Genomic DNA, 23,636 nt, shown 5'->3' on the forward strand with positions numbered 1-23,636 from the left:
GTGTGGGTGACTGGTTGACACTGTTGCTCCATGTGGTGGTGCTCTGTCAGGTGACGACTGTCCATGGTGCTGAAGAGGGAGAGGGCGTTTGAACGGAAGAAAGCCGTCTGCGATGCTGGATTCTGGCTCTGATGTTACCCATTCACACCAGACAGTACATGTCTGCTGTTGAAAGTGGCTCCGGGTAACAGCGACTGGGAGGAACTGGTGCCAAATTGTTTTTTCTTTTGTTTAGATGCTCAAAATGACACCTTACCTACCCAACAAGGCTGTCTGAGGTGTGTGTTAATGAAACAGAGAAGCAATTTATAAGTGTGGACTTGAGTGAACCCTCCAACACAGACACACCAGCTCTATGAGCATACATTATGAAAGGGACAGTGGTCACGGTGGGTTTCAAAAGAAAACAGTCCAATGAAAATATCCATCTTCATGACATCTTATTACGGACATGCGCTGAGTTTCTTGTCATGAGTGACAGGACAACAAAGTGTGAAGACCCAGGGAACTGAAAGATGATACCTGTCCCCTGTGTTTGTCACTGAGGACTAAGTGGGAGACGACATCAGACTGCAGTGCCTTAAATTGAAGGATATTTTTGATAATTTCGCCCCACATCATATCTAAACTGAAAATGTATAACCTTCATGTGAGTAGATTTCATGGCAGGGCTTGTGGTACTGGATTGCATTAAACTGTGTAGCACAAAGTGGCAGAGAGTGTAAAGTGTATTCCTCTCTGCCTCTGATCGTTTTTACACACTGTTACTGCTTGTATAATGCCTCTGTCGGCTGTGATTCAAAATTCAAGGTTTTCTTTTTAAACATCCTTTTTATTAAGGATTTAACAAATAGAAAGGCATGATAGTGTGCTGAAGGTAGAGATGCTCTTTGTGTGACTTCAGAGGTGTAGCAGGGGAGGGGGGCAAAAAATGAAGTAAAATCTCGTATCTAGATATATCAAACTGTTCAGTGTTGCCTTTAAATTTGTGTATTATTCGTCTGCAAATGTTTCTAGCGTTGTTTTGTACCGTCGGAGCACTGGTGTGTTGTCACGACTCTCTCTCTCTCTCTGGGGATGCAAAAAGGAGACCTATCAACATTTGCCAAGAAGCTTCCCACGCCTAAAACAACGCTGTTTTCATAAAGCATCTGCCACCAGTGACGGATATACAAACTTTTTTTTTTTCCTCCTGCACGATGTACATTTGACGTCACCGATTCTGTCCCGACGTCTGCGTCAGCATCCATACAGGTCACGTGCTAAAGGAGACGCTAACAAAAGATATTGAGGATTTATACTAATTTTGAAAAAAAACTAAAATTATAAAGCAGACAAAATAATGCAGAAAAGTTGTCTTCATCAAGTTGGTGGACTATATATATCTAAATGTTTAAAATAGAAATCTGAGAATCTGAAAAGATCGTGTATATGCCAATTTATTGATACTGCCAATATCTAAGGATGACTTAAGGATGTAAGAGAAAATAAATATCTATTAGTTACTATTGAACATACACAAGCACTATTGAAGACGGAGCTGCAACACATTTTAGTAATAAAAATTCAACAATAATGTGCTATAAAACGCAGACCTCGATACATAAATGTTGAATGAAACATCACAGAGTAGTTGATTTATTCTCTGTGAAATGAATAGTTAAAATACATCATAAATAGAGAGGTTCTCATGCAAACACTTATTAAATAACATTATAGGTGTTTTATCATTTATTGCGATAATACTCATTGTTCCCCCTTGAAAATACAATCCACAGTGCAAAGCTTCGAGCCTGGCGTCGCTTTCAGAGACGGAAAAACCTTCTTTTTTTTTTTTTGCCTAATTGTACATTGCATAAATCAGGAGGATGGCTCAGACAGGATTTGAATATCTAACCAAGCCTAACAAAGCCAAAAGCCAAGCTGCAAGACAGCGCTCACATCTGGTGCTGCAAATTTGTTTTGCTCCTCGAAGTTGACAAAGGTAAAACTTGTGGCGTCGCATTGGCCTCTCCACCAATAGCTGTCGTCCTCTGCTCTGACTGACTCCACAGTCATGCGTCTCAATGTGCTGCTCAAAGACCAGCAACCAATCTAACAGCAGCGTCTCCGCACTGTATTCATGTTTGGGGATCATGCATGAATGATAAAAATAGAGACACCAGCAAAAACTTTCACAGGTTGCTGTTTATTTCTTCATCTTTCTGTGAATACGGTATTGGGGGGATTGGAGCTGCCCCAGGGCGAGGTGTTGGACAGGCAGGACACCAGGCGGCTTGTTGGCGGGTTTTTTGAATATTGGATTTGTGATTGAGGGGAATCCATTGTGCTGCCATATCAGGGGCACGAGAACAGCACGAGCCAGGCGAACAAAGGCAGCAGATGGCTTTCCTGCTCCGATGAATTATTTTGAAGTTACAGAGACACGGGGGCCATTAAGAGTTGTCCGGAGGGAAATTACAGAGTGGGGACAGGGTTAATCACGTAAAACACATTCAGGCTACATAGAGATGTTCTGTACTGCTGCAACAAGTCCAGAAGGAAAGTCAGATTTATTCTAATTCTCAAAAAGTAGGACTCATGTCATTTCAAATAAGAATACAGGGTTGATATTCGGGCAAACACGTGGTGCTTGAGATTCTAGAGCTAAAGAAAATTACGGATGAATGGAAGCAATAGACGCCTTTTATTACATGTTTTATTTAAAAAGGAACCTGGAGACAACAAATAAGCAGTGGAAATTGCTCTTCTTCTGGTCTTGACTCCAGCTTTCAAATAGTCTTATATCAGTTTATGACGAAAAAAAAAATCAAATCTACCCCTAAATTTGTTTAAACCTTACTAATACTATATATTATATATATATATATATATATCATAGCCTATATTTCTGCACGCTCCTGCACAGTCCTCCAACACTGAAGCTGAACCTGGCAGGAGGGGGCGTGGCCCTTTCAGGGGGCTCCGCCCACAGCGAGGACGCGTCTCTGTCATTGAGCCCAAACCTCATGAAGGAAAAGGGCGCTCAATACAAGTTCAGCCTTCAACCGGCGACAATCTGCCAGCGCTGCTGCATGAGCCTTACATGACGGGCAGAGGGAGGACCGAGTCACACCCTGGTATGTAAGCTTTTCCTTCTAAAAATATAATATCATATAGCTGTTATTATATATCTGTTATTATACCTGCTTGTGATTTGATCATGTCATGTTTGATTATGTGCAGTATTTAGGGCTTCAATCTCAAAACCTCAGCTACTTGTCCACAATGTGCTTTAGTGTGTTAAATGTTTATGGTCTCATGTGTAAAATAATAGTGCCAGTATTTGATGTAATGCTATCTGAGCTTGACTGATGAGATTTGTCCAACAAATGACACATATAGCCAGGCTGATTAACTAACACGTGACTGTGCATGTTTGTTTTTTTTGGGGGGGGGGGGGTTATTGCCCAATATTAAGACGTGTATTTCATAATAATGTGTGTCTTCACATCTCTTATATGAAGTGCAGCTACTCTGCCTCCAATCAATGACGCACAGTTATGTGGTGTGGCAACAGTCAAATAACTGAGCCCTGGCCTGAAGCTATAACTAAGATAAAATGAGAGGAAATCATTTGAAACAGATAGAAACCATCAGACCTCCTCACTTAACCCCTTTTTTTCAGTGATCTAAAACTTCCCTGACTTCACACTGTGGACGCTGCATTGTTTAAACGCCTGTCTTGTCAAATTAGTTGTCCTGTTTCTGTCAGTCGCTAATGAGTGTGAGTGTGAGTGTGAGAAAGTCTGACCCAAGAAATTCTCACTGCAGCTCACGGATGACTGGCTCCCTGTGGGAGAGGCACCACGCATGCATGGTGAGTTCAAGGGGACCGAAGACATCTAAACTTGTGTCTCAAGGCTCTGAGAATGACAGAAGATTTGAGAATGAGATAATAAGAAACTTAAGACTCAATGATTTCCTGCTACTTCATTAAACCTTAAACACGTTTAAGTTTTGTTGTAATGCTGTTGTGTAGTCTTTTTCTAGAGATGTTAGTGAAAGTGCAGAGATCATCAAGGGAAACAAACTACTGGTCACCCTAAAATGCAGATTATACAAAACATGTGTCTGTCTTTTCATATGTTTACATCTGTCTGGAACTTGTGTATTTCACAGGATGGTATCTAATAGAAAAGTTGGACTGAGGGAAACAACAATGTCTGTCTAGAAAGAAACAAGATAAAACGTTTTATGGTTCAAATGTTAAAAGGTTTTTATTAAATATTTCAGTCAGGAACATTACTTATACAATATCAAAGCTGTTCATGATCTGAAATAACCTCTGAATTGTAAAATGGAGGTTTGCAGATGATTATTAAGATTATGATACCTGGGGTTTTGAGTGAAAGGGGGGAATCCAAATAATAAGCCTATGAGTAAAATGATCGTATATTTAATTGTAAATAAAACAAGCTAAATATCAGCATTTCAGAAAGCATCTCACAGTATTGGGTAGAATAGACAGATTTTCGAGGGAATTCATATTTACTGTATATAACCACCAATCATGAAGTGAAGGCTGACTTAAAATGAGACTTTTTTAAATGTCCTTGAGTCAAATGTTAAGCTGATCAAATTCATTACAAATTTAGATCTCAGTTGTATGAATGAATAATAAGATTCAAATGCACATGGTAAAATGTAACTTTTTCACACCCTCTTGTTTCTTAAGATACTGATTTAAGGAGATTTCCTGATCTTTTAAATGTGCTTATAAATTAATTTCAGCTAAATGGTATATATCTGCATATCCAAGGGATGAAGAAAGAAAGAAAGAAAGAAAGAAAGAAAGAAAGAAAGGATAGGGATGGAGGAGGATAAATAAAGTCTTTTTTTTCTCTCTTTGTGTGCGTTTGTCTTCTTTCACCTGTTTAATAAAGTTTGCATTGTCTGGTCTCTTTTTACAAACAGTATCTGTGCCTTTTGTTATCCATTAACGATATTTGTGTGTAGCTACGTTATTCTTAACGTTACATCAGGCTTCGTAAATGTGTTGATCCATCATCATCGTCATCATTATTATTATCAGAAGCAGACTTAATGGTATTTTAGCTGATACATTAAAAGGTGAAGACACGTTTCTGTCTGTGGTTCAACGTGGACTGAAGGCATCCTCCCTGCACGCGCCCAGGCTCACTCGAGCGAAAGCAATTAGGTTACGGCACGCGCCAACCAGCTGGGCCGTTGCAGACTGGCGCGAGGAGCCGACGACAGGCCTACAGCCCGACGTCATCCTGTTGTAACCTCGTTTTAAAGGTAGACTATAACGCCTGACATGGTAAATGACGATTGTAAGAATATTTCACTATTATTATTATTATTATTATTATTATTATTATTATTATGATCGACATTAATTCGTATTTTCGTTATTATTATTATTATTATCATTATTATCATTATTATTATTATATGAAATATATTATTACATAGAAAACTATAGAGTCATTATGGAGACTTCTCATAAAGGTGGCACTTGGTCAGCGGTTAAAGTGTGAAATGAAATATCTGTGGCTGTGAAGGGTTGTAACGCTCCACATCAGGAGCACACTGGTCTTTTCAGTTTTATCAGCTAACGTGTTGCTTTTCTCTCGGTTTCACTGTGTGAATTTGTCCTGGGCCATATTCACTGCTGCACACTGTGGGTCAGGTTGTAAACAGCCTTAACTTAAGAGAAAGAGAAAAAAAAAAAAAAAAAAACACGTCCTCATTTAAAAATGTTCCCGCGCAGCAGCAGATGTGACAACACAATGGAAGGGGCCCACGCCCGCATAATTGAGCCCAATTTGAATAACTGTCGCACGTCCGACGCGTGCAAGAAATATCCCAGCTTTCCCAGGCTGTGCAGGAAAAAGCCGTTGGCAGACCCCCTTTTCCAGTTCAATGGGGATTTAGATTCTCACTGCTTGAAGTGACGGCGGCGTCTTTAATGAAGCCTGGGAACAGAGTCCGGATCACCTACACATGGTTAAATCCTGTGTTACACCCTTTATCAAGGATGCAGCTGCACCAGAGGCCTGCTCCGTGTTTTATGTCAGGGCCTCGTTTACCAAACTGGTCGATAGTAAGGGTTACATAACTGAATAATTAACAAATACATGATAAATAAATATGCTTAATAAATTAGAATTATTTCAAAAATACGGTCTAGTTGTTAAGCAATCAACATTTCATACAAAACTTGGCTATCTAAATACCCCATTCTGTGCAATTCGAGCCATTAAAGGTTTAAACTGGGTCGGTATTCGTTAGACAAGCTGTGGTCATTTTTTCCTGCATGCAAAATCAGTGCGATAATTCAAATCTCACTCTATTGACAATAAATGTTGGTGCATCACTGCTTTCCAGGAAGTCAGATCTGGGTACACATATTTAAAACACATAACAGTATTCGTGTATGAAAAAACAGGATGCTGAATATTATCATACCGTTCAAAAAGCCAGTTATTGTGTGGGCCTGTACTTTGACTTTTTATCTGCACGCGGGCCTATCTTTCCTCTAATGTAAGATATGTATGCAAGCTGTATTATCTGATAAAATGATGTAGTCCCCCCTCCCTCTGAACCGTGTTAGGGAGTTTTTATCGTATTATTTCCTTTGGGGAATTGTACCATTATGGTCAGACCGCTCGTGGGAATTTCCCCTCTCCTCCCCCAAATCAGCGCGCGGTGTCCATGACAGTTGGACCCGTGCAACAGATGGTCTGGAGAGGCACGCGTCGAGCACGAGAGTCTCCCATTAGACCCCCTCCTCCCCCTCCTCCTCCTCCTCCCCAGCATCAGGCAGAAGCCTCTTGAGCGGAAAACTCAATCAACCTAATCTGACAGCGAGGAGGCAGGAAGCGCACAGACTGGTGTGACACTACAAGTTCTCGTATTATCACGTCTGATCCCAAATCACCACGTGAAAATATGAATAAAACATAAAATAAAGGTTAAAACTTTAAACAAGACGAGTCAACTGTAATTTGACATAGAATGTTATATATATTTCACAATAAAAACATATAAAGCGGTGAAGTTAGACTTTTATTTTGATAAAGAGGTAGTGGAAGGTTATTGAAATTATTTAAATTAAACTATTAGTTATTATTAGTCTGTTTTGTGGATATATATATATAATGTGTTTTGAGAGATATTCACAGTGATTCGGAGAAGCCAGTGCAAAAGAATGATAATATGACACCTGAACACCTCTGCAGGTGGAGCTGCACCTTGGTCAATATGAAGCTTTCCTGCCACCGTTTGGTGATTAAAAGTATTACAGTTCATTACAAGGTCAGGGTCATGGTAACATGGTAAACTTCTGTATCCGGTCAGTTCTCTTATAAAACTGTCACTGTGGACAAAGTCAAACCATGCAAAGATCATATTGTGTGTAGCAGCATAGATTTACGTATGAGTTAAGTTATTTTACAAGTGATATAGCGCATGCAGTGGTGGAAGACACACACATCATTTACATAATAAAAAATATCAAGACACCAGTAAACACGTTCTCTGTTACAGTCAAGAAAATCTAGTTTGTCATGAGCAAGTTTTAAAATATATATATATAATATAATATAATATAATATATAATAATGTAAATAGTATAATAATATATACAAATGAGCAAAAACTGTCAATATGCTGAGTGTTACGGGCCACTGTATACATTATTGGATTATTGTTAGGGATCTATTGATGTGTAAGCAGCATTTTTCTGTTGTAGCTTCTTGAGCTAATTTGAACACATTTACAAACTGTTATAAGCACTTTAGTGAAAAATACATCATCATATTTAAAATGCTGATCTATGTTTAATGTAAAAGAAAAATCTTCATCTGTAAAGTAATCACCACTGCTGGATTGAAGTGGTCGAGAAAACATATTTCATCTGTGTATTATTAGGCAATTAAGTAAGGAACGGAAAGTAAAATTACGTAGGCTACAATTACTCAAGATGCTCATGTTAAATGTCTGTGCCTCAAAGTTGATTACAGGGCTTGATTTAATGTAATCAATGACTTTCCACCAACGCTCACCCATTCATCTCCTAGAGGTAATGTGTTCAAGGATTTATATGCATTAATTCAGTTGTTCTATATATACCAATAAAGAGTAGAGATTCTTTGTGACCACAACCCCATTTTACATATATTAACCTTTAACAGATGCTTATCAGCAGCATATTGGCCTTTGATAAGTCATTATAAAGTATTCATGCCGTACTCAGCACAACCATATTCCTTATGTGGCTCCAGAGGAAGCTGATTATTAACTGATAAACAGACTCAAGTGATGTCACTCAGCGACTAAGTTGCATTGTGGTTAATGTAGGCAGCAGGTTTTGAAAAGGAAGAAGCATGCACAGAATAAAAAAAGGTGATATCTCTGAAATTTGCTGTATAGATTTTGATTTCAATAGAGTCACCGTGTTATAGAAGCGCAATGATAGATGAGCGGACTGCTTTCAAAGACATGCTGCCTACGTTTCCCACAATGCATTTAACCACTGAGAGACATCACTGGGGGATGTTTATCAGATTGCACACAGCTTCCTCTGGAGCCCCAAAAAGCTTCATACTATTTCAATTTGTTTTCCCACAAAACATAACATTGGTGGAGCTACTCTTTAAATTCTACACTATCCCAATATAAAAACAAACACCTGTCTGGACAAAAAACTCTTGCAGAAGCTCAGTTTTCCAGAAGGCCACCAGATGGACCCCTGCAGTGTGTGAACTGTGGGTGTCCAGTGATGCTCCATGAAAAATGAATGTAGGTGAGGCTCCACGCGAACATGACTGGGCGTGTGTTCAAAAAGCCCATCGCTGAATTGGTATTTGTCCGCGGGTCTACACCTGACCGACTCCCACCACCTGAGTTGTGTAACTTTCTCTGCTGGACACAGTTTTAAGTCGCCTATTCGTACGGCCCCTTTAACTTCTGAGCCGATTTCCAGAAAGCAACAACCTGTAACAGGCTCAGCGATCCTCCCCCTGATGGATTATTTAGCAGGCGCTCAGTCCCATGTCGCCATCTGCTATAGGAAGAAAAACACTGCGGGAATATTCTCTGAGGCACATGATGCGCGGCAGCGCATAAACACACTGGATAAAAACTAGTTTACTGGAGCACACAAACCAACACGTGTTCGACATCCTGAGAGAGAAGAAGAGGATTAATGAGCCACGCCGCCGGGTAAAAAGATAGAGAGCAGGTCAGTCTGTGGCTCAGGTAAAGAAGAATAATGGAGTGAGTTTTATTTCAACATGTGACGACGGCAGATTAAAAATGCGTGTAAACGGGAACAGATCTTGTTTTTGACCGACTGGGAGATGTGGAGCGATAACTGAGCTGTCGCACTCAATGAACCGGGTGACTGAGACGATCTGAGGCTTTGTGCAGACAATGCTGACCCTGTCCGAGCGGTGAACCGATCAGATCACACAACCACAGGAAGGAGTCGTCCAGTGCGCAGCGGTCATGGTGGTGGAGGGGGACCGGACGCTGCTCGCCGCCAGGCAGGGGGACGTGCAAGCGCTCAAAGTGCAACTAGCGGCGAAGGCGCTCACCGGCGACGTCAGGGACGTTCTGGGGGCCACCCCGGTCCACCACGCAGCCCGGGCGGGGAGACTGGCCTGCCTGCGGTTCCTGGTGGAGGAGGCAGGGCTGCCGGGCAACTGCGTGGCGAACAACGGGGCGAACCCGGCGCATGACGCAGCAGCCACCGGCAACCTGGCCTGCCTGCAGTGGCTGCTGACCCAGGGTGGCTGTCGGCCGGAGGTGGGTGACTCGAGCTATAGTTGGACACCTTGAGGTGGAGCAGACAGTAGCCTAATTCTCTGTTTCCTCTGAGCTGGCTTCTCAGTAGTGTAGCCAATCCCCTTCTACACCCAATCCCCCTTCAGCTCTCCAACTGGGATCCAGTTTAATCTGGGGTGTATTTTAAATACTGTCAGTGTATTTTCATGCCTAAAATCTACATGTTTTATTAGAGCTTCTGAAACAACTCGTAGACCACCATGAGACACTAAACCCATGTTGATAAAATCCAACAGGTCTAGCAGTTTCTCAAGGCAGGTGCTGTTTTTCACAGAGGAAACCCAGAGACACATTACATTATATCTGAATGAGGATCAAGTAAAGTGACTGAAGCACTCCAGTGGTTTTTATGGGGTGTTCTGTGTTGTTTAAAGGGGACTTTCCACAAGTGTTCCATTGACCACAAGGTCAATAAATATGGTTTTAAACCCTCACCGTGACAACATTAATTCAATCCAAATGTTGAATCCTTGAATAGGAATAGGAAATGAAGAGATCAAATGTAACTCAAAAACTTCAGCACATTCAGGCTTTAGACAATGTAATAGTTTGGTTTCAGTATAAAAACCCCACTATCTGCTGCACTGACTCATGTTCCCATGCTAAGGAGGTATGCAAAACTGGATTTGCAAATGGAATATCCTTTATCCAGTCAGCACATACAGTGACTCAGGAAGGGCACCAACAGAAACAGCATGTAGCCACTGCAGTTTGATTTGAAGGTGGAGATATTTGGTAAAACCTCACGAGCCCTCAAAATTTTAAACCACCCAGAATGCTTAACCATAATTTAAGATCACCAGATCTTGGATCTGCATCAAGTTGTACTCACTCATAGATACAGAGATGTTTCCCCTCAAGATCCAGGGATCATTCCCTGAGAAATGTAAACCAAAAAGAAAAATGTCTTGCATTGTTAAAGACAGTGGACCCATCTCTTTATCTGGATCTGCACCAACATGTAATGGGGGTATATTCTGGGTCTGGAACTCATCTTCCATCCAAGATATGGAAATCCAAAATCAGTTTTAGTTTCCTGCTGACTAACCAACCAACAAACCGACCAACCAACCAACAAATGAATATCAGCGAAAACTTAACTTCCTCGATGCAGGCAATTATCTCATTTCCAAGAACCTGCTGGTGATAAGAAGTCTCAGTAAAAGCTGTATACAGCTGGTGTTCTCTAAGTTTATATATGTGTATGTTTACCAGCACTTGTCACCATTAAAGTGTGGTGTGCCTCTAACACTAGTATTTTTCTACAATGTGTTGTTTCTCTGTAGCAACAGCCGTCCATTTTCAATACTTGCTTACAATGTGAGGGATATCATGCGGGGTATCCCAGCATGCTTTGGGTGAGAGGCAGGGTACTATCTGGACAGGCCTGTCACAGACTGACACCATCATTCACAAACTTAGAACTTAGATCCCGTGGTTGTGACTGTGCAGAAATGAGGAGATCATGCGCGGACAACTTCTCGGTCCAAGGCGACGCCACTAATGCCTAAGCCACCTTGGTTCTGCTGACCCATATTATGTCATCGCTTACTTGAAAAGGTTTAAACCAACACAGCACAAACAGAAGCACCAAGCCTGAGTCAATCAGGCACTCGATCTAACCTCGAGTTATCTGTGATTCTAAATTTGAAACACGTAATAAGAGCTCTATCTTCTATTTACTGTCTCCATTACTTTAGAGAGGTGCCCGGCAGACCGCAGAAGAGTGACAAAGAACAGCGCACGCCACGAGCTAACTAACTGATAAGATACTTGGCTGACATTTAGTAAAACCTATCAATTACCAGTTGCAGTGCAATCTTCTTGATGGACGGTCAATGCTTGATTCCACTTTTCATTATTGTCCTGATTTTATCTGATGGTAATGAGGTTCATTTGTGGCACTCGGCTGCCTCAGACTGCTGCTTTAGCTTCTTTGTTTATAAGACTCTAGTATTAAAACACATCTATTTAGAAAAATATGAATTCTGAGATAAAACATTATTTTCTGTGTTAGTTATTGATCCATCTCTTGAAACAAAGGAGAAAACATAATCATAAGCTTATGTCTTTTTTTAATACAGGGTTGGATGACAGAGTTGCAAATGTTATGATCTGTTTGTCTTTCAGAAGATTTGAAAATGCTCTAACTCACTAACACTTGAATACGGACAAGACTAGTAATTTTTAGAATGTAGGTTTTAAGTGCAAACCTCGGTCTATGCTGCTTAGAAATTCTGCAAGTTAGAAGCTTAAAATGCACTAAAGGTTCACACAAAGAATGTTGTGTGTTCTCACATACAAGGAATGCATTCACACAAGATTTAATCAACGACTTATTTCTTATCTGTCTATATATATATATATATATATATATATATATATATATATATATATATATATATATATATATGCCTGAATATGCCTGTATTTAGACACCGAACATAAACCTTTATGACCTGTTCCCGTCACATTGCACAGAGAGTTCTATGATTGATTTGCTTTCCCTAAATTTCAACAGTGATGAATACTACAATATAAGAGCCAATAACGGCAACAATTTGTTCCTAAAGTGAGCTGAGGTGGAGCAGCACCAGTCACAGCTTTGCTCTGGTCTCTGGATGTCAACCAGTGCCAAACTTCAATAGGCTGGAAATGTATTGTAACCTTTGAATTGTTACACTGAATTTCAGAACCCCACAATTCAGCTCTGCATTTCTCTCGTGTTTGATTGACAGCACAGGGACAGCTCTGGTGCCACCGTTCTCCACCTTTCGTCCCGCTTCAGTCACCACGAGGTCACTGACTGGCTGCTGAAGAGCGGCGAGGGGGACCCCGGGGCCTCCACCGATACAGGCGCCCTACCTGTTCACTATGCTGCTGCCAAGGGAGACCTGCCCTCTCTCCGACTGTTACTGGGGCACAGCCCAAAGTAAGAGCAACACGACTTTGTCTCAGTCTGTAATCTTTCTTTCACTGTGTTCAAAATCTGAAGTGATTTAATTAAAGATGCACCGATCCAATTGTTCTCAGTTCTGATACCTGAATTTAGGGAAACTGCCGATACTGATACAACCTCCACCCCTCGCAATGTTGGCTTCACATGAAAAACAAGCTGCTGTCGGCCTGTTTGTGTTTCAAGATGAAAATATCTCCAAACTGAGGGCAGAGTCGAGAGTTGGAATCTGGATCAGTATGCGGATTGTTTTCGTCAGTTCAATTACTGATGAGTGACTTGCATCAGAATGGGATCTGTTACTGATTTCTGATCAGATCGGTCTCAACTCTAGATTTCAAACTTGCTAACTTAGAGGTTTTCACTTGATCTTTTCTTTCTTTTTCTCCATACAAAGCTCTCACATCTTTTTTTTTTTTTTTTAAGTATTTTTTTGGCCTTTTATGGCTTTATTGATAGTATAGCTGAAGATATGACAGGAAACCGGGGGAGAGAGAGAGGGAATGACACGCAGCAAAGGGACCCAGGCCGGGAGCCGCTGCAGAGCCTCGGCACATGGGACGCGCGCTCTACCAACTGAGCTAAACGGCGCCCCTAAAGCTCTCACATCTTTCTCTCTCTCTCTCCTCCTTTGACCAAAATCAGCTGTAAGGACTGCAGCACAAGTTTGACTTTAGAATAGCTATTATACTATAACAACTTAGATTTTTGTAGTCTCTAGTCAATCTTTGTAACTGAGACAGGGCGCAGTGGATCCACTGTTCAGATTCAAATTTCAGACTGTTGGCACTTCAGCAGTCTGACATTGATAAATGATCTAGCAGATTTCAGAAGGTCAACAAGTCATCTCTTATTCCTGTTCAGAGATACCAAACAAACCAAGAGTGATCCGTTTTGGTCAGTAGTTTAGCTTAAGGCTCATACTGGTAGTATTTACAGCACCAATTGGCACTAGTGGCAAGCAGCCTGAACTTTGCTTTGTTGAAACCTGTGGAGCAATCGAAATACTTGGTGTTCAAATCCAATTTGGAGAAAAAAAACCTCTTAGTGGTTTAAGTCTACCAAAATACTGCACACTACTGAACCCGCCATGTGTTGATTATATAATACATCAAGAGTTATTTTCACAATCTTGACAAAACGTTGAAGTGAGTGTGTGTGATCTGATTTATTTACCAACCTGCGTTGCTGATTGCAAAATTAGGTACGATGAAAGGCTGCAAATAATTATCATTTTCTTTATTGATTGAGGTGCGACTGTTTTTCGGTCTATAAAACCTTAGAAAACTGCGAACACTGCCCATTATGATATCTTAAAGCACGAGGAGATTTTATTAAATATTAAAATAAAAGAAACAAAATAGTCACATTTGGGAACCTGAAAAATGACTGAATGTTTACTGTTCACTTTCTGTTGTTTGACTAATCGTTAGTGCTCTGGAAAAAATGGCAGGGTTTGTGTGTGATTACCCACTGATGAATACAGCATCATCTCTAATCAACACTCCTCCCATATGGGTGAGGTGTTCTGAGTTGTCCTTTCTGGGAGGCAGAACATGACAAGCACAAACTAACGCCACAAACTCTTTTCAAGCAGCAAACCAGTTGTTTGTGATCTATATCCCCTAAGTGCCATATCAATGTATATTCTGTAATACAATGTTACTGAGGTTTATTGCGAGAACTAAGCTGTGGTGTAGCCAGTGAATTTGAAGAATTTGAGCTGCACAATCTCTTTAGGGAGTAAACATGGCGAGGGAAGTTGTTTGTTCTTTGTTATGACACTTAATCTTTCTCGTTATCGTCTCGTTGCGTGTGTTCACTTATTTTTACGTGGCAACACTGAGCAGCACATATGAATGTGGAAGGAAGAGGGAGAGTCCAGTGACTTGCTCAAGGTGTCTCAATAGCATGGGCGATTGAGGCCTGAGACAAGTCAACAAGTCAAATCTGTCATTTCTCTTTTAGGGATATTAAAATGAATTTAGTACACAAACAGATCTCTCTGGGTGACTTTGTCTGGTTTGTTTTTTCAGTTTTGAATTATTGGTAGCATCATCCATCCGGTAGTAAAAGAATAAAAGGGAAATATGGAGATAACCACTGAGCTGATCCATGTCCTTTGTGTCAGTGTCTACTTAAGCTATCAACAATGCTCACTAACTGCTGCCATAAAGACATAGAAATGTAATGCCTTTACGACTTAGTCTTTAGGCTAAACAGCCTTATCTGACTTTGATGACCTCAGCAGGACGAGCAGCTTGTCCAGGAACTAACCCTGTGCTCTGCAACTCCAATATTGTCCGGTTGCACCCCAGACAGGTGCATAGCTGCTGAAAATTTAATGAGTCTCAGGGACATGGTAGCTCCCTGATAGCCGGGCCCCATTCACTCTTCTCCGCCACCACTCCCACCGTTGCTGTTTACCACCATCTCCACGGCGACACACGGTAGCACCAACCCGCGATAAGATAATGAGGAAAACAAACCCGTTTGAATAGACGGGCTGCTCTCTAGTCAGTGGCCTCAGGCATTGTTTGGAAAGGTACTTTGCAGCGCAGAGATAGCATTCTTTTTTTCAGGCTTTATTACGAGCCGCACGCTTGTATCAGCGAGTTTTAACTGGACGGTTCAGAGTTTGTTCCGCCTGAAGAATCACAAAGACAGCATGTCCCCCTCTGTTACATCACCACTTTACTAAGTGGCAGCCTGCTGATGATACAACATAATGAGAGTGTTGCAGCACGGAGGTAGTAGTACACACCCTAACAGCTAGTAAACAGTAAACAAGCAGCCTCAACCACATATGAAGTCTTTTGTTGCATTTCCTGTTTGCAGCATTACAATATAACCAATTGTTTTAACTCAACCTGTGTTAACCCTAACACAGCCAGAAGACGCTGAAACACCTCACATTACTACCAACACTTTGTCCAGTTATGGTACAGTGATTGTATTTGGATAAAAAGTATTGAATAAGTGACACATAATGTGACACTGAAGACACACACTCAGGGGAAGTATAATCAGCAATCACAGCGCTTTGTGTTAGAATTGGCAAAGCACAGATGCAGCTTTGTAACCCGATGTTTAGTGTTCATTAGATTTATAAGCGACATCTGAATTGGTTCCCCTCGTTCAGCTGTCCGTCCCGGCCGATAAGCTCATGTGCTGCGTCCCTGCTGATAACCTCTGTACACAAAAGAGTGAATGAATGAGATGGAGAGACAGCGGGATAAACAGACAGAGAGACAGAGGCTACAGACAGGTTATGCAAGCAATTAGTGCAGATTAAGATCTTTGGCCAAACCATAATTCCGAATGCAGTTGAGAAGGGTAGACCTCTGCATGAGGATATCCAACACACTTAATGTTCAGGTGGAAAACCCCAAGATGGACCCACAGGTTTCCTCACATTTCTTTCATGCTTTTATCACTTAGCTTGTTTACAAAAGTAGTTTACAGCAATATGTACTGTGTGACTTAAATGGTTCATACAGACCAGCATAAAATGAACGTATACTGTCATTCATTTCCTCGCTCTCAAAAAAACGATCTTTCTCCAAGATGAGGCAACCCGTATATACGTGTCTGGCGTAGCTGCAAGGCAAAGCTTCAGTGTGAGCACAGAAAAGAAAAGACAGAAAAGCAAAGGCTAAATATTTATAAAGACGATGATATACAATGATAAAGCTAAATAAATATATAATCACTAGGAGGATCTATGTACGAGTACCTTCTTGGCTTCTTCCCTGAAGGCCAGTTGTGTTGTTACAGTTGGAAGAAGTTCTGCATGAACCTCTAAACTGTATCAGTGTAGCAGCTCACATAGATGTTCAGTGATGGTCTTTCGAGCTTCGAGTTGTTGAGTTCTTAAGTGAGGTGGCCTTCAGCATTAAGTTTAGATGTGGAGAGAACGGGGTAAATAGGTGAACAGAGTTTTAAACTCTGAGCTGCACTTATTTTTCTTGAGCACTAATCTTCTTAATAACTTTCTGGTACAAGTTGGATAAAAGCCCCTTTCTTTTCTCTTTTATGACGAGAGGTTTAGACTGAAAAAAAATGCAACCTAGCGTGCCATTCACAACTGTACACTGTTAGTCTTGTTAACAATTGGAAACCTTTGACATGCGATTCTTAAAGTGAAGGATTACCTGCTCCTCACCAGATAACCTGGCATAACGCATGGGTGTGAGGTTAAGGCTGTTTATCTAGTTTATAGTAGTCTATCTATAGCTCCTAGTAGTCCAGTCTATGTATAGCTGCAGTCGGAAAATATATCCCAACCTTCTTAAGTTTTATACTCGCGTAGTACTGCGTCAGAAGCCCGTGGGTTAGGGATAGATAGATAGATAGATAAAGATATAGATAAAGATAACAGCTGTGTGTTATTTCATCCGTACACTTCCATCGTCTAATCCGCAAAAATCTTTCAGAATGTCACACACAAGACACTTAAGTCACACAGCTAAATAAAGTGCACACCTTCTCCCACAACATTATTCATTATTTAGACAGGAAAAGCCGCAGAGAAGCTAACGAGCCATAATCAGGCAAGAAGACCATTAAGTGTGACATCAATTACTGTGCTAGTAATGAAGATAACCTCGGTCTTTGTTACCATGTACATGGGGGGAAGGGAGTGCGTATCATACGGACAATTACTGAGATAAATTACTCAACGAAGCTGAACCGGAAATATATCAAATGTCTGCTGCCTCCAGTGTGTTTTTTTTTTCCTCTCTCTTCCCTGTGAGTGACAAAGCGACTGACGAGCTAGCGCCCCTTGTGCCACTTGGTAGCTGTGTTGTCACACAAGGCTAACCTCTTTCTTACTTCTTTGAAATGTACACCTGTTCTCCAAAAGCACTCCTTTAGTTGAGTGTTCGAGCCTCTTCGCGTTGAAGAGTTGCGACAAAGGCAGCGTGTGCTTTGTTAGAGCCGTACCCTTACCTTACCTCACCTTATGTCGGACACACTCAACTCTGTAGCTCTCACGAAGTTTGTGGTCAGGATTACTGGCAAATGTAAGCTTCTCTCCTACGAGGACCCCTATGAGCAGGTGAACTTCAGCCCACTTTGGTTACATTCATGAATTATTAAGCCGTCTGCCCACTTCCTGATGACACAACAGACAGATTACTTCCCCCTTTTATTCTGAAATATTTAAGATGTGCTTGTTTTTACCTGGAAGCTGTCCCTCGATCGCCCAGCTTCCATTGTTTATTCTCGCATTTCTTCCTGTGTGTCTGAACAAAGGCAAATGTTATGCCTACCATTTCCTCAAAGGATGTCATTCTAAGAATGTGTATCTCTTTTCCGGTTCGGTGTAGGACCTGACCATTCATAAGCAGATACAGCTTGAGACTGTTGCTTTAATACAGGGTCTTGAGTCGCCGCACTGTTGGCCCTGAGCCACGTCCTTTTGAGGGAAAGTTTGGCAGGGTCATGTTTGTGTCTACAGGATCCACACGTCCACTTAAGCCCAGCCTCTCATTTCCTTCACCCTCTCATCTCCTCTTCACCTACTGGTCCTGGCCACCGACACAGCCCCGCGTTAAGCACAAAGCAAGTCGGGCAAAGCCAGGGCATTGGTAATCCTCTTAAGAGACTCATTGCTCATTTGTCAGTGTCCAAATAAAGCACAACCTTATGGGATTTAGCGGGGAAGCACTCGTTCATTCCCTGACATCCCACTGTGACTGAGAAGATCTGGGACGAGGAGGAATACAGGCGTGGATGAGCTGCTGCATGGGTTTAGGGCCTTTGGAAATGAAGGGGAGCGGGATTTGGCTCAGCGTCACTGCTGTCTGCCCTCAAAATAGCCGTATGACACTGATTGTTTCCTGTCACACTTTGCATTGAGGCTACATGTATACATACAAGACAAATTTAATAAGCTCAAAACATTTTAAAGGGCCTGTTGTATGTTGAAGATACAGTCATCGTGTGCCATCAAAAGGGTCCTTGAAATCAATTTTGCTTCCCTAAACCTCCATTATTATTAAATCCTCATGTTTCACTTGCATTCTGAATGGCTCGCTGACAAAAGACCAACTAGGGACTGCTAAAGCGATCTGGTTACACGGGCGGATTGTGAGCCGCTGCCACCCAGCATATCTCTTGGTAGCTCGGTACTACATTTCCTCACTGTTTTTATTAAATGGCGCATCGCATCTAATTACGAGGCAAGGAATCACGTGGCGGTCATAAACTGGCGAGTCATTTCTGCCTGATTTCAGCAGCTTCTCCATACAGCACATCACATCCGCACTGTGAGGGTTGGACAGACGAGGCACATTCATGTCACCTCCCAAAGTCTGTGTTATAACCAGTTCAGCCCACAGACTGCCTTCGTTGGAGAGTTTGACTGCTGGTTGTGATTAACTGGCTGCTTTAACTTCGGTGTGTTCCGTTCCAATCGGACAGCAAAGTAATGGCGGCTGTGCTTTGAGATTGCAGCACATAAATCACACGCTGGATTTGCCAACAGATCTGTAAAATCTTTCATCACCCTGTCGACTGAAAAGATTTTCCAGTCTGCGTCTCTTGGGATAGAATTTAGTATTCGCAGTTTAAGGAGTTAAATGGGCAACAATTGAACAGAAAGAACAAACTGTAATTATAGATTTAGTGACGTTTGTTCATAATTTGACTGTTTCCAGGAACATCAACAGAGGCAGAATGGTGTTTTATTTCTTGATGGGGTCTGTGTAATGGTTTTGCATTCAATTCAAATGTTGTGCAAATGTAATTTGAAACCGGATCTCTTCTCTTCCGTTTAGAAAGCTTTAAAAAAAAAAAAAACTGCTCATAAGTGACGCACTGTAGGCAGGCTTCAGTGGTGAGGGGAGAAAAGACCGCGACATACAGCCTCCATTATAGAGAGATGATTTACCTCACTGTTTATTGTTCCTACAGTGTTGTCAACTCCCAAACTAAGAATGGTGCCACGCCGCTCTACCTGGCCTGCCAGGAGGGCCATCTGGAGGTTGTCCAGTACCTGGCCAAGGACTGTGGGGCAGATCCGAGCATCAGAGCCAATGACGGAATGACGCCTCTGCATGCTGCTGCCCAGATGGGCCACAACACAGTCATCGTTTGGCTGGTATCTATGAATGTCAAACTATAGTTCATAATCAGATCATGAGATGAAAATAATGAACTCGCAATATGATGATCAGGGATATTAATTTTGATAATTTACTTGTTTTGATTATTGATTAATAATCTAACTCTACTATGTCTCCGTTTACACCAGAAGAACTCTGTTGCATCATGATTTAACTCTATTGTCTAAAATCCAATTTTGTCATTTAGCTTTCTTTAACCCGTGTTGTTTTCTCCCGTCTTTTCAGATGAGCTTCACAGAGATCAGCCTGACAGACAGGGATAGTGACGGGGCCACAGCCATGCACTTTGCTGCCAGTCGGGGCCACGCAAAGGTGCTCAGCTGGCTGCTGCTGCACGGCGGAGAGATCGTCACTGACAACTGGGGAGGGACCCCGCTTCACGACGCTGCAGAGAACGGCGAACTGGAGGTGTGTGTTTGTGTCCACCAGGGACATTTCTACCTGCGTCTGTTTGTTCCTTGGTTGATTAATGGGTTGTTTTTTTAGCAGGATTTCACAAAACTACAGAACGGATTCCCCGTAAACTTGGATGGAGGATGGGTCTTTGTCCAGAACAGACCCCATTAACTTTGGATCCGGATTAAGGAACAGATCCAGGAATTGTTTCTCACTTTCTTTAACACAGTGAGATAGAGAGATAGAGATTGATTATAGGGGACTGTTGGGTGGAGGTATGCCATTCTAGTCTGTTATTGTGGTGCTCAGAGTCGGGCAGGAATCAGCAGTGAATTATAGTAGAGGTGGCGCCTCCTTTTGGATTTCTATTACTACAGATACTGAAACAAGCTACATTTATCTTTGTCCATCACAGTTTTGGTCAAACTACTCCTTTCACATATAGAGCTTATCTCTCTTTGGTAGTGTGGTATTATATTGCTAATGATCTCTCAAAGGATTACTAATACAATTGAAATATAACATAGTGGCACATTAATATTGGAATGCAAAAATACTTTCTGAAGAAAGATGTGTACATTTGAATTCCTTGTGCAGGATGCTGGCGATACAAACAACAACAGAGATGATGAAAGCCTAAAAACTACAGTGTTGTGCAAATGATATTCGTGGAAGTTGTGTAAAAGCACAATGATTCCTGGTGCTCGCACATCTACACTGCGTTTCACACTTGACCATCTGTTTTGAATGAACGGCGTCTGTAGCGTATGGTTCTTTCGCCACTCACCCACTACTTTGACTAACATTAAGTCTGGTCAGTCAGCTGTTTCTGCCACCACTCGATGTATCAAATACAGATAAAATGCCATTTTTTTGCATAATATTCGCACTGCATGAGAACTGTTTAAAATTGAGCTCAAAGTCACATTGACCTAAACCCTGACTTACGGGGTACTGGACCAGGTTTTTGAGCTGGAGGGAACATTATTAAAAAGCTAACTGAAACATGAGTCAATATGGCGACACAATGCTCTCTGAGTCGTAGAACAACAGGCTGAGACTGGCTTCCACCTGACACTTTACAGGAGAGGGGTTCATGTTTCATTTTGATTTACCAAACAGAAATGCTTTTTTTTTTTTTTTTTTTTTTTTAAAGAGAGGAAGAGGGCGACTTCTCCCATCATTTTTAAAAGCATTGAAGGCAAGCTTTTGTAGAACTAATTGTCTTCTTGGTTTTTGTGTAAAGCAGATTCATCTAAAGTGATTTTACATGTTTAAAGTGTAACAATTCGCAGCAATTTACATGTATTAATCACTTCTTTATTGGCCATATAGGATTTTGACGTGACATTAAATACGAGACCTGTCTCTTGGTTGATTAGAAAGCCTGTGGACGGGTATGTGACTGGTCTCAGTGCCGCTCTCAGCTTCGAGAGAGAAACATTAGTTCACACAGAGCCCGTTTGAGTGCAGCAGTCACTTTCACTGCCACCGTCATTTTCTCCATCTTGTTCATATCTGACCTCTGTCCTCCGTCTCTCTCATGTCACTCCGCAGTGCTGTCAGATCCTTGTGGTCAATGGGGTGGACCTTGGCATCAGTGACCAGGACGGCTTCACAGCAGCAGACCTGGCTGAATACAACGGCCACTCCCAGTGTGCCAAGTATCTGCGCACTGTGGAGAACATGGTAAGAGACACAGCTGTGCACAACATGTCTTGAATTCATGTATCCTGAACTCAGATGGGGCCAAATCTGATATTTCTGTTACACAAAACTATTTATTTATTTATTTATTTACAGTTTTTGTGAAACATTGGTATTTGTATGTTTCAGGCTTCTAAATATTATTCTTTGATTAAACTTTTTTTCTAACCTTTGGCTCCTTTTATCATCAGCCGAGGAGGTTGGGAACCACAGCTTTAGAAGCTACAATGTTTGTTTGCCTGTTTGTAGATTTATTGACTAAACAATACCTCAGATGCTGCTAGTTAGGTTCTCATTAAACGAAGGGACATACAGTATGTCTTAATGATTTGGTTTTTTTTCTCCATTCTTGTATTCTAATTGGTCAAACGGCTTACACATGTGCACTGTCCCTTATTCGTTCATCACAGAAAGAATTTGCGGTGGATGGCATGTTGGCTTGTTTTTAAAACCAACAGCACAAATGCCAAACTTCCACTTCATTGCACGCTGCTTGAAATAATAAGTTATCATGTCTGTTATTGTGACATCATCTTCCAGGAACAAACTTGAGTCCAAATTCTGGGTAATTTTTGTCAAAACTTTTATTTTGAAATATTCTTTCCCCAGGGTCAAAATGCAACCTTTGAAAACACAAAACTGTGAATATTGGATCAAAGGAAAAACACTTGTTGCTGAGCCAACCTGTCCCTTGACTGACATCCGTTTATCTTGGTTAATTACTGGAGCTGTGAACACTTAACATACAGTGGCCTCCACGGCCTCAACCCACTGAAAGCCCCAGTTGGCCGGAGAAATAATAACCTCCTCCACAATGAACTCTCTTTGGTGTGTGGGAAACATATTTCCCCCCCTCTTGCTCTCTTCCCTGAGTGCAGCGCTGTGGGAAAAGCAGAGGGCCCCAGAGCCTTTCTGATCAGCTGTGAGATGTTTCATTAGTGTGCTCTAATTAAACTCATAATGCTGTTCTTCTCATGTGTGTCACCAGGGACTGAGAGGTAGTGGTGAATGAACAAGTACATAATTCATTCATCGATTATCTGCTTGTGTAATGACACTGTATCCATTTAAGTCTAAATTAAATGAACAGGTTTTAATTACTTAAGAATTCATTAATAGAGTGTTTCTCCTAATGTGGAAATCATATCCACATAATGGACTGTTCAATAAGACACATATAATGACACTTGCATCCTCTGACAGAGCGTGGAGCATCGTGTTTTGTCGCGGGACCCCTCAACCGACCTCGAGTACAAGCAGCCGGACTCGGGCCTCTCGTCCCCAAACACCACCATGCCCCCCGCCAGCCAGGCGGCACACTTTGAAATCAATTCACCATCCAGCTCCCTGTCCAACTACGACTCAGCCAACTCCAGCCAGTCCAGCACCGGGGAGAAGAGGAGCAGCTTAACCACGTCACGAGGCCCGCCCACTCAGCTGAACCCTGTTGCACACACAGGTCTGAAACACGTTAAGTCAAAAATGATTAACTTTTTACACTTAAGACTCGAATTTCGTGATCCATCCAGGTGACTGGAAATATATTTCGATATTTTCCACGAGTCCTAAATGAGTCCCAACTCTGTTTC

The 23,636-nt window shown here is 41.6% G+C and overlaps 1 protein-coding gene across 5 annotated transcripts in view; it reads left to right on the plus strand.

Moving 5' to 3' along the window:
* Positions 1-8,890: 8,890 nt before the first annotated feature.
* espn (espin) overlaps positions 8,891-23,636 on the plus strand; it is a 42,520-nt gene continuing 27,774 nt past the window's right edge. For 2 of the 5 annotated variants that reach the window (XM_030424192.1, XM_030424196.1), the window contains exons 1-6: positions 8,893-9,816; positions 12,594-12,787; positions 19,733-19,919; positions 20,170-20,352; positions 21,898-22,029; positions 23,251-23,506. In XM_030424192.1, coding sequence (XP_030280052.1) covers positions 9,517-9,816; positions 12,594-12,787; positions 19,733-19,919; positions 20,170-20,352; positions 21,898-22,029; positions 23,251-23,506 — 1,252 coding nt within the window. In that variant the 5' untranslated portion in view covers positions 8,893-9,516. Of the gene's footprint in view, positions 9,817-12,593; positions 12,788-19,732; positions 19,920-20,169; positions 20,353-21,897; positions 22,030-23,250; positions 23,507-23,636 lie in introns of all 5 variants that reach the window. The other 3 variants (XM_030424194.1, XM_030424193.1, XM_030424195.1) reach the window with 3 other exon arrangements.

This window comes from Sparus aurata, chromosome 7, assembly GCF_900880675.1.
Source record: "Sparus aurata chromosome 7, fSpaAur1.1, whole genome shotgun sequence".
Taxonomy (NCBI): domain Eukaryota; kingdom Metazoa; phylum Chordata; class Actinopteri; order Spariformes; family Sparidae; genus Sparus; species Sparus aurata.